The 12,448-nt window shown below is 43.6% G+C and overlaps 1 protein-coding gene across 1 annotated transcript in view; it reads left to right on the top strand.

The window, feature by feature from the left end:
- The first annotated feature begins 1,587 nt into the window (after positions 1 to 1,587).
- LOC143276578 (HCS2 neuropeptides-like) overlaps positions 1,588 to 12,448 on the top strand; it is a 107,116-nt gene continuing 96,255 nt past the window's right edge. The window contains exon 1 of the mRNA XM_076581171.1: positions 1,588 to 2,068. Coding sequence (XP_076437286.1) covers positions 2,063 to 2,068 — 6 coding nt within the window. The 5' untranslated portion in view covers positions 1,588 to 2,062. The remainder of the gene's footprint in view (positions 2,069 to 12,448) is intronic.

Genomic DNA, 12,448 nt, shown 5'->3' with positions numbered 1-12,448 from the left:
AAACACCGGTAATGCTTAACACGTAGAAACAGTTTCTTTCCACCTTCTCATTCATTCATTCATTTTTTCTTTCCTTCTTTCTTTCTTAATTCTGACATAGAAACAAACACTGGAGGTGCTTAACACGTAGAAACAGTTTTTTTCCTCCTTCACATTCATTCATTCATTTTATCTTTCTTTCTTTCTTAATTCTGACATAGAAACAAACACTGGAGGTGCTTTACACGTAGAAACAGTTTCTTTCCTCCTTCTCATTCATTCATTCATTCTTTCTTTCTTAATTTTGACATAGAAACAAACACCGGAAATGCTTAACACGTAGAAACAGTTTCTTTCCACCTTCTCATTCATTCATTCATTTTATCTTTCTTTCATTTTATCTCTTGTTTCTCCGTGTATCATTTTTCTTCCTGTCAGACTGTTGGGACGTCGTTCTGTTCATTTTCTTTCTTTTATTCCTTCATTCTTGTGTGTCTCTCTGTTCTTCCTTTCGAAGCCCTTTTTTTTCTTTCTTCCTTCCTTCCTTCCTTTCTCCTTTTCTTTCTATTGTAACTGACCCACACGGCCGAGGATTCTCACAGTTTCAACAGGCATTGTTGCAGCCAGTTCCCCCGCCTTGTCTTCAACGCTTCACAAAGACAAAGAGAGACAAAGAGAGACAGACAGACAGACAAGAGAGAGACAAAGAGAGAGACAAAGACCAAGACAAAGACAAAGACCTATCGCACGTGCTTCAGCCGTCGCGGCCAGAGACTCCATTGATCGACAAGACAACTACACGAGTGTGAGACAACAGGATTTGTCATCATCATTTCAGCATTAATTCACTCGTACTGATTCTTCTCAGTCGTGATCGGATACTTTTACGTGCGAGTTCATGAAAAAGAAAATAGAAAGAAAGATAGATAGAAAGAAAGAAAGAAAGAAAGAAAGAAAAAACAAACCAACAACAAAAAACAAAAGCGCAAAAAAATATGGCAACCCACCCACACAAACAACCCGAAACCCAGAACAAACAGAATGAAGACGACGATTCTTTCATGAAGAATCTGTCAGTACTGGATATTCCTCCCTCCCCCCCCCCCCCCAGTCCCCCCCCCACCTCCTCCTCCCTCTTCCAAGCCTGTTTGGTCATTTCTGCTAAAAATATGATTAAAAAAAGAAAAGAAAGAAAAATAGAAAGAAACAAGACTGGCTCATCATGGTGCTTTTGAGGGAGTATTATTTGTTGTCGGAGGGCAGGAAGCGAGAGGAGGGGAGGAGAGGGGGGTGGGGGTGGGGGGGTTGGCGTGTAGGTGGAGTGGTGGTGGTGGTGGTAGTGGTGGTAGTGGTTGTGGTGGTGGTGGTGGTGTCATAGTGTTTTCCGATTGGCCGAAAGATGTATGTGTCAATCATCAGCAGCAGTAGCGCGTGCGTTCGAGAACACAAGCGCTGGGAGTGGGCAGCAGATCTCACGAACGCAGCCACACACACGCGCACGCACGCACGCACACACACACACACACACACACAGGTAGAGAGTTTTGACTCACGCCGATCGTGGCCAGCGCTCAGTATCATCGCGCACGAGCCCTGACCAAAGCCGCCTTCCCCCCCCTGGTGTCTATTTCAATCACACCCGCACGCGCCTGTCTGACAGACTGACGACAGAGAGCCCAGAGAACGGGTGGTGTCTATTTCCTGGGCTTGTGGCGCATGCTCGGCGCTTTGATTGACAGAAGAAGAGCTGTTCAGTTGCATGCAAGTCCCACTTTGAAAGACCGACCGACAACGCCGACTGAAGTCGTCCATTGAAGACTTTGAAACACCACGAAGTTTAGTCAAAGAAAAAAATAAGTAAAAAAGATAGAAAGAAGAGAAGGAACAACGTTTGTATAAGGTTGCTGTCACTTTCATTCTACTAAAACAGCTGGGAAGCTTTAGACTGAAACTGATTTAATTGTCAGTTTTCGCAACCCGTAAAGAAGAATCGAAAAGGGCAACTTGTCCGAGCTGAAAAAAACCAACACCCAAGGACAACTGTAGCCAGTCGTTTGAACGTCCGGCCAACCGCAAAGTCACCATGAAGGTAATGTCATGTAGTGTGTGTGTGTGTGTGTGTGTGTGTGTGTGTGAGAGAGAGAGAAAGAGAGAGAGAGACCTTCCTGTGTCTGTCTCTTTTCAAGACCTGGTTGTGTTGTTTTCAATCTGTCCATTCATCTCGAAAACTGTACCTCAACTGGCGCACCTCAAGGCACGGTGCTGTCCCTTGTTCTGTTCACACAATGCACGAATAACTGCAGAGGCACGGAGGAAATTCCTGTCATTGAATATTCTGACGACTCGGCTTTTCAAGATTTTCCCAACTCATACGCTGTTTACTTGTCAAATTAAATTAAAGGTACTGTTTGTGGTATGAAGAGAACTGTCTGGATCTGAACGTTTGAAATGTTGTGGCTAACCTTCTTAAAGATATGACACAGTAGAGAGAGTCAACGAATATAGATATTCAGGGACTAATATAGACAATAGTTTTGTTTTCGACATGAATATTGATTGCATTCGTAAGAAATACCACTCTGGAATTTCTTCGTTTGCAGAAGCTAAGAAATATGTGTGTCATTTCCAAGATTCTCCATTGCTACTAGCGATGTGTTGAGTCTGTGCTCAGTTTCATTTACGTGCTGGTAAGGAATTTTGATGGAATGTTGGGAGTGAGGATCAAGCGAGTTTAGACATGTCATGGGTGTGAGAGAAAAGTTGTAGGAGTGAGGCAAGTAAATAAGTAAACAAGAGCTGTATGAGAAACAAGTTTGTGGAGTATGGTGTGTAATCCCGTTCAATATGATTTGCTAAAATTTATTTTATTGCTTTGTTGCCTTGGTCTGGGACCACTCAATCCACAGAAATACGGGTTCAAATTTTCCCACTCCTCCCCCTCCCCTCTGCGGCTATGTTCCCTAACTCACTCCTCGCCATGGGGGAGTGCACTCCATGTTTGCTAAAAATGACCCATTTTTCGTAAAAAGTATGTTGATTTGTAGGTTTTATGTGCTTCTGAGTTGCTTTATGGGATTTTCAGATTGATCAGAAATACCTAATTTTGGTTATCACTATGTCTGATGATACACCCCGCACGGGAGATTGATCAGAAATACCTAATTTTGTTCATCACTATGTCTGATGATACACCCCGCGAGGGGACGAGCGCTATGCCGCTCTGGAGCCTGGGAAGGATACTTGGCTGCACTAGAAAACAACAAGTATTTCTTTGTCCATGATTTGATGAACTATGCTCGTCTGATGCCAGCGCACCTTGTCCAAATGAATGCTTTGGAAAATGATGACCCATCCACGTGGAAAGCACTGAAATCAGGAGATGTTGTTGTGGCCAAATCAGAGGTCCCATTCACCGTTCTGTTCACTGACCAGGCACTGGAGCAAGAGATCAAGGATTTGAAACGCCATAGTGGTGTAGTGGGAACTAGCCAAGATGATGCGGCTCTTCATCGACTTGTTACTGCCGCTCACCATCTCGCTCATATGGTGAAGCAGTATCTCAGTGGTTTCCCACGATTCTGGCAAACTCCAAAACAGCGTGAACATTACCAGCTCTCTGGGAGCATTGCAGAGAGGACTGTGACAAAATGCGCTGAAACTCCGTCACTCTGTTGAGAAACATTGCGCTGGCAACCCATTCACAGAGAAGACTCCTCTCTGGAGAACCTGACTTCGTCTGCTCTTGTGCCAGAAAACGCAAAGGATGACATCCTACATTTGGCGGACAAAGGTCAAGAACGCTTTGAAGAGTTCATCCAGGATGGATTGCTGGAAAAGTCAGCATCCGCATCAGTTTGGGACTCCATGAAAAAAACTCAAGCTGAAATCGTTCTCCAACTTCATGGAGAAAACCAAAGTTTCTGTGGGTCAGAAGGTTGACTGGCTGCGAGAAGAGCGTCAGCTGCTCGGCAGGTTCCTGATCATTCTTGGAAGCAGACCTGACTTGATGCCCAAATTAGAGGACACGGTAGGTGAGTTCGAGATGGCAGTGGTACCACGGTCAGTTTGTGCTGTTGGCGGTTCACTCTATCTTCCTGCTGACAAAGCGAGTCTGATGCACTGCACTGAGCAGGCACAGCCAGGATCAGGAGAACCTGCTCCCCCTGACACACCATCTTCCATTCCACAAGTTCTGATTCTTGATGCAATGGCTGTGCTCCAGGGAATGAAGAAAACTGCATCGATGAAGAAGCTGTCTGATCCTGAGCATGCTTTCATCAAGTGCATAGAGTTCATGATGCTCGGATACCAGGAGAGTCGTGTAGTCTTTGACAGATACCTCGATGAGTCCTTGAAAAACAGGACACGACAGAAGAGAGCAGCCACCTCCACAGAGTTTGACATCCGCCCAGAAATGAAGCTCACAATGTCTCTCAAAGAGCTTCTGTCTTCACCCAGAACCAAAAGGACCCTGACATGAAAATGTCTCTCAAAGAGCTGTCTTCACCCAGAACCAAAAGGACCCTGACATGCAAATGTCTCTCAAAGAGCTTCTGTCTTCACCCAGAACCAAAAGGACCCTGACATGCAAATGTCTCTCAAAGAGCTGTCTTCACCCAGAACCAAAAGGACCCTGACATGCAAATGTCTCTCAAAGAGCTTCTGTCTTAACCCAGAACCAAAAGGACCCTGACATGCAAATGTCTCTCAAAGAGCTGTCTTCACCCAGAACCAAAAGGACCCTGACATGCATGTTTGCTCAAGGCCTGCTGCAGCAACACAGCATTCAAGCTGGTCGTCGTGTACGACAACAAAGTCAAAGGACAGGATTTTGAAGAAGTCCATTCGCACGAAGAGGCGGACACTTTGATACCTCATCAGGTCCTAGCATCAGTGTCTGAAGATGCTCGGCGTGAGGTATACGTCTGGTCACCTGACACTGACGTTTTGGTTCTCCTCCTACATCTCGCCTCTTCTGGTCGCCTTGACACTCAGACACGGTTGAAATTCGTGACTGGAAGGGGTGCCAAGTTCGGGGCGATAGACGTGTTGGAGCGTGTACAAGCAGTTGGACCTCACAATGCCAGGCTTCCACAACTTCTCAGGTGCTGACTGGGGTGGAAAATTTGTTGGCATTAGCAAGAAAACCTGGGCTGATGCGTGTCTGAGGCTTCCAGAGGATGACCCAGCCGTCGACTGCTTCAAGAAGCTTAGAGAAGGGTCTGCCCCAAGTGAACTGGTTGATGGGGAACTGCCATCCCTGCTCAAGGGTTTGGAACCTTCTGAATGCCATGTATACAGTTCCACAGGTCCCACATCCATACCATCACTGAGATGGGAGCTCTTTGCTTCGAAAAACATGGAAGGAGAGATGCTACCTCCCACTCGCTCTGCCTTCCTGCCTCATATCCTGCGAGCAAACTATGCAGCCATGCGGGATAAGTCTCACTACACCAGTCATCCTGCACTTCCTCCTCTTGAAGAGAATGACTGGAAGATCGAGAATGGTGTGTACGTTCCTGTGAGATGCCTAGCTTTCCCTGCTCCACTTGCTGTCATAGAGCTGATCAAGTGTGGATGCAAAGCAGGATGCAGAATGACAGCATGCAGCTGCTCCAGTAATCGCCTTCCTTGCACCCCTCTCTGCAAGTGTTAATTTGGGGAATGCTTGAACATGTTCAGGCCTTCATCTGAACAAATGGAAGAAGGGGAACGACATGCTTACGACTGGTACAGGGCATCAGCAAGACTACTATGCCCCGATACTGTTTCCACCTGACTTTTCTGCTCTATCGCAGTGCACGCGAAATGTTAAGTGTTCGCTTTCCGAACTACAACTGTGTGGCATATTTACCTCACATCAGCTGTGTGAAAGTTGACTTTGTTGTGGGCTGGCAAGTACCAAGTGCTTGCTGTTATAGCTTTACCAGGAGAACATTTTTAACAATTTGCCCCCCACACTAGAGCAAAGGTACGTTTGAATATGGTTGGTTGTATAAATTCAAATTGCAGGCCTGCCAAACCCATGTAGTGCTTACCAGTATGTTTTCACTGAAACAGGTATAGTTTTAGTTGTTTGGTGAACTTTGTAAGAAGCGAATGATCAGCAATATTTTTAATACCATTTTTTTTTTGCTGCCCCATCATCTGTACCGTTTCAGTGGCATTACTCCCACGCCGCTCATTTAGATTCCCCCGTACACGTCCACACCCAAATTTTAGTAGTGTGTGGGATACACAGTTTTAGTTGTCAGTAATTTACAGGAAGTTTGCATTTACATGTATGATTCTTTCTATGTATAGGCCTTTTGGTATAGGCCACGTTGGAGTCAGACTGTTTGATATATGCTGCAATTTTAATGTCAAGCGATGTAAAAGTTCTTCTCCTATCATAACTTGCATGTGTGCTTTTCCTAGTATTAAAATCTTCTTGATAGAAACACTTCGATATGGCTTTTTTGTACTTTGATATAAACAACTGATATGGTGCTACATATTTGGACACGGAAACTCGCTTACTTCTACTTCCAATGACTTTGAAAATGTCAAAACTTGATTCTGCATCAATGAAAACCTATAAAACAATTTGAGTTTTGCAAAGAAACATCGTTTTGTTTTGCTGAAATCCGTTCGCGGGGACAACGTCACAAGGCCACCTCCCCTCCGCGGGGTTAAGGAAGGGGGTGGAAATTTTGAACCCTACCCTCATCGTGTAGTTTAAGGTTAGAGGGACCTATTAAAGCAAGAAAAAAAATCAATTGTAGCATTCTTATTGAACGGAGTACCAGTACATGGCATACCATACCGCACAAAGTAGTTCAGAAAGCCAGGCAGATAGCAACTGGCGACACATCTTCCAGCAAAGCAGATGAGCTGCTGTCATCAGAACAACGCGACTAAACCTTTTATTTATTTATTTATTATTTTAAAAAAAAGAAGTGAAATCCAGAGCTCAAAAGACTTTTATTCCACGTTCAGTTCATCTTTTGAATTCTTGAGAACTCTGTCTCTCTGTCTCTGTATCTCTCTGTCTCTGTCTGTCTGTCTCTTTCTCTCTTTCTCTTTCTCTCTGTGTCTGTCAGTCTCTCTTCTCTCTCTCTCTGTATGTGCGTGTGCGTGCGTGCGCGCACGCGCGCGCGTGTGTGTGTGTTGGGTAATTATCTACTTTTGTTTCACCGCACCTGGTGTAATTTCTCTAAATGAAATGATAGGTTTTTTTGTTTGTTTGTTTGTTTTTTGGTGTGTATGTGTGTGTGTGTGTGTGTGTGTGTGTGTGTGTGTGATCTTTTTAAGTTGTTCGCCATTGTCTCCGTGGTGAGAGGAACCATGTGGTTTGATATTTCGTTGCCCCGTTCGTGGCTTTTTACAAGAAAAACCTTCACAATGAAGAGACACACATGCAGAGACCGCAACAACGCAAAACAACAACAAAAAAACAGCAACAAACAAACGAAAACTGTGTGGATCGGTATTGTGGCAAGACACGTGCTCTCTCTCTCTCTCTCTCTCTCTCTCTCTCCCATCCCCTCTCTCTCTCTGCCTGGGAAAGAACAGATACACCTGTATCCAGTTTCTTGCCCCCCACACCCTTCTCACCCACCAATGCACAGAGAAGCCAGTCGTGGCACAAAGTAACACGATATAACACCACTCTACAATCTACGCCACTGATACCGGTGTAACAGGCCGAACTGCCACCTCTGGCATGTTCATACCCCCGGGTATAAACCAGCCAAGGCCACGCTATACCGCTCCTGTCCGGAGTATACCATACCCCATGTGTACACTTCGCTCACCCAGCCAGTCTGTATAATGTTTGTTTTTTTGTTCAATAATGATGATAATAATGGAGATTTATGTAGCGCCTTCCAACGCCCAAGGACCTTCACAATTACTGCAATATCGTCATAACAAAGGAACAATAATGTGATACGGTGTATAACTCAAAAACTTGCTAGCAAACATGTACAAAAGCTTAAATTTTTTTTTTTTAATAAAAAAAAATTCCCCTTACCCCTCCCCTCCCCTTCTATCCCCCCCCACCCCCCCCACCCCCCCCAAAAAAAAATCAACATAAACCATTCAACAATTTCAAGGTGAGTGCAGTATATTCAAATAGGAAGTAATGACGCATAACACACACACACATTCACACACACACACACACGTTGTTGCAAACATTTTTTTTTCATTTTTCTGTTGGGATACTTATGTTGTTGATTTTTTTACATTGAGAATAATCGCATTCGGTCTTCTGTACTTTCAGACCAGTGGGTATTTTAATTTCGTCCAAGATTGTCTGTAAATCAGAACCGTTGAACCACCATTTCCCGGAGTGTGTGTGTGTGTGTGTGTGTGTGTGTGTGTGTGTGATCTTTTTAAGTTGTTCGCCATTGTCTCCGTGGTGAGAGGAACCATGTGGTTTGATATTTCGTTGCCCCGTTCGTGGCTTTTTACTAGAAAAACCTTCACAATGAAGAGACACACATGCAGAGACCGCAACAACGCAAAAAAACCAAAAAAAACCCAACAGCAACAAACAAACGAAAACCGTGTGGATCGGTATTGTGGCAAGACACGTGCTCTCTCTCTCTCTCTCTCTCTCTCTCTCTCTCTCTCTTCCATCCCCTCTCTCTCTCTGCCTGGGAAAGAACAGATACACCTGTATCCAGTTCCTTCCCCCCACACCCTTCTCACCCACCAATGCACAGAGAAGCCAGTCGTGGCACAAAGTAACACGATATAACACCACTCTACAATCTACGCCACGATACCGGTGTAACAGGCCGAACTGCCACCTCTGGCATGTTCATACCCCCGGGTATAAACCAGCCAAGGCCACGCTATACCGCTCCTGTCCGGAATATACCATACCCCATGTGTACACTTCGCTCACCCAGCCAGTCTGTATAATGTTTGTTTTTTTGTTCAATAATGATGATAATAATGGAGATTTATGTAGCGCCTTCCAACGCCCAAGGAGCTTTACAATTACTGCAATATCGTCATAACAAAGGAACAATAATGTGATACGGTGTATAACTCAAAAACTTGCTAGCAAACATGTACAAAAGCTTAAATTTTTTTTTTTTTTTTAAATATAAAAAAATTCCCCTTACCCCTCCCCCCCCCTTCTATCCCCCCCCCCCCCAAAAAAAAAAAAAAAAAAATCAACATAAACCATTCAACAATTTCAAGGTGAGTGCAGTATATTCAAATAGGAAGTAATGACGCATAACACACACACACATTCACACACACACACACACAAACATTTTTTTTTCATTTTTTTTCTGTTGGGATACTTATGTTGTTGATTTTTTTACATTGAGAATAATCGCATTCGGTCTTCTGTACATTCAGACCAGTGGGTATTTTAATTTCGTCCAAGATTGTCTGTAAATCAGAACCGTTGAACCACCATTTCCCGGAGTGTGTGTGTGTGTATGTGTGTGTGTGTGTGTGTGTGTGTGATCTTTTTAAGTTGTTCGCCATTGTCTCCGTGGTGAGAGGAACCATGTGGTTTGATATTTCGTTGCCCCGTTCGTGGCTTTTTACAAGAAAAACCTTCACAATGAAGAGACACACATGCAGAGACCGCAACAACGCAAAACAACAAAAAAACCCAGCAACAAACAAACGAAAACTGTGTGGATCGGTATTGTGGCAAGACACGTGCTCTCTCTCTCTCTCTCTCTCTCTCTCTCTCTCTCCCACCCCCTCTCTCTCTGTGCCTGGGAAAGAACAGATACACCTGTATCCAGTTCCTTGCCACCACACCCTTCTCACCCACCAATGCACAGAGAAGCCAGTCGTGGCACAAAGTAACACGATATAACACCACTCTACAATCTACGCCACTGATACCGGTGTAACAGGCCGAACTGCCACCTCTGGCATGTTCATACCCCCGGGTATAAACCAGCCAAGGCCACGCTATACCGCTCCTGTCCAGAATATACCATACCCCATGTGTACACTTCGCTCACCCAGCCAGTCTGTATAATGTTTTTTTGTTCAATAATGATGATAATAATGGAGATTTATGTAGCGCCTTCCAACGCCCAAGGACCTTCACAATTACTGCAATATCGTCATAACAAAGGAACAATAATGTGATACGGTGTATAACTCAAAAACTTGCTAGCAAACATGTACAAAAGCTAAAAAAAAATTAAAATTAAAAAAAAAAAATCCTCCCTTACTCCTCCCCTCCCCTTCCATCCCTCCACGCCCTCCCCTCCCCGCTCCCCCCCCCCCTCCCCCGAAAAAAAAATCAACATAAACCATTCAACAATGTCAAGGTGAGTGCAATATATTCAAATAGGAAGTAATGACGCATAACACACACACACACACACACACACACACACACACACACACACACGTTGTTGCAAACAATTTCTTTCATTTATCTGTTGGGATACTTGTTTGTTTTTTTTTACATTGAGAATAATCGCATTCGGTCTTCTGTACTTTCAGACCAGTGGGTATTTTAATTTCGTCCAAGATTGTCTGTAAATCAGAACCGTTGAACCACCATTTCCCGGAGTTTGTGTGTGTGTGTGTGTGTGTGTGTGTGTGTGTGTGTGTGTGTGTGTGTGAGTGAGTGAGTGTGTGTGTGTGTGTGTGTGTGTGTGTGTGTGTGTGTGTGTGTGTGTTTGCACGCATTTGTGACTTGTTTGTCTTTTTTTTTTCTAGTTCTTTTACTTTTTTTTTTGTGTGTGGAAACCTCAATGCCATCTTCTTCTTTCCAGTTCTCCTTTCTGTCTTCTTTATATCCTTCTTTCTTTTTCTTTCCTCACATATGTACATTACCTAAAAATCGTTTCAGTTTTATTTATCCTTTCACTCATACTGTAGCATGTCGGACTGCTTATCAAATGATAATCCGACGCCCAAAATAAGACATTCAAATACTTAGCACTATAACCAAACATTAAGAAAGCCAAAACAGTCATACACGTAAAAGCCCACTCGTGTGCATACGAGTGAACGTGGGAGTTGCAGCCCACGAACGCAGAAGAAGAAGAAGAAGAAGAATAAAAACCCACTTTAGGGTAAATGCTGTGTAAAAAATCCATCGCACTTCACCTGGCTTTTCTTCTAAAGTGTGTATACATATGACTATGTGTGTATACATATGTATGTGTACATAACTACATGCATGTATATGAATGTGTATTGTGTGTGCGTGTGTTTATGTAAGTTTGTGCCTGCCTATGTGTGCGTATGTGTTAGGGTAGCTGTTAGATACACATGTATGTTAAAATGTATGTATGCAGTTTGTGTGTGTGTGTGTGTGTGTGTGTGTGTGTGTGTGTGTGTGTGTGTGTGTGTGTGTCACATTTTGGTGTGTGTGTATGTAACATTGATGTAATGTTTTATGTTAACAAAAGTGTTTTTGTAAAGCACCTAGAGCACATTTATGGATAGTGTGGTATATAAGTATCCATTATTAATATTATTATATGAAGGTTGTAAATCTTGGCAACATATACACACCTTTCAAATATCAATGTATTTCAGAGAAAGAATGGGGGGTATAAATGGCCCAGAGGATATAAACTGGCCTGGGCCACTTGGCAATATTCACACTTTTCAAATATCAATGTAGTTCAGAGAAAAAAGAGGGGGGGGGGGGTTATAAAATGGCCCAGAGGATATAAACTAGCCTAGGCCAAACTATACCCCGGGTATAATATACCCTGGGCCAGCTTATACGGGTGGGGGGCATATACCAGCCAAGCCCAGATTATACGTGGGCATAATCTGGACCAGAGGTCACTTTATACCGAAGCATACTATAGACAGGGTAGAATGTGACCTGTTACACGGAAAAAACCCTGACGTGACATAAAGTAACACGAGAACAGTACTACGCGCACACACGCACACACACGCACACACACACACACACACACACACATACGACTCAGAAACTTACTGTGGGGTGTGTCTCTTTGACACCACGTCACGATTCAGTCTGCTATCTATTAGCGTCGAGGACACCCCGAGACCAGTTATTGAATTAAGCAACGTCCACTACGATGTAGCAAAAACACAGGACAGACACATCGTGTTTCGTTTTCATGTCGGAAACTGGAGGAGGGAGAAGAGCATGCATATCTATCTATCTGTCTATCTATCTGTCTCTTTTTATGTCGGAAACTGGAGGAGGAAGACTATGCCTATCTATCTATCTATCTCTTTTTCATGTCGGAAACTGCAGGAGGGAGAACAGTATGCATATCTGTCTGTCTGTCTGTCTATCTATCTATCTCTATCTATCTATCTCTTTTTATGTCGGAAACTGGAAGAGGAAGACTATGCATATCTATCTATCTATCTATCTCTTTTTCATGTCGGAAACTGGAGGAGGGAGAACAGTATGTATATCTGTCTGTCTATCTATTTATCTATCTATCTATTTCTTTTTTTATGTCGGAAACTGGAGGAGGAAGATTAT

This window comes from Babylonia areolata, chromosome 32 (genome assembly GCF_041734735.1).
Source record: "Babylonia areolata isolate BAREFJ2019XMU chromosome 32, ASM4173473v1, whole genome shotgun sequence".
NCBI classification, from domain to species: domain Eukaryota; kingdom Metazoa; phylum Mollusca; class Gastropoda; order Neogastropoda; family Buccinidae; genus Babylonia; species Babylonia areolata.
Note: the sequence above shows the minus strand (reverse complement) of the source record. Positions and strands in the feature narration are given on the sequence as shown.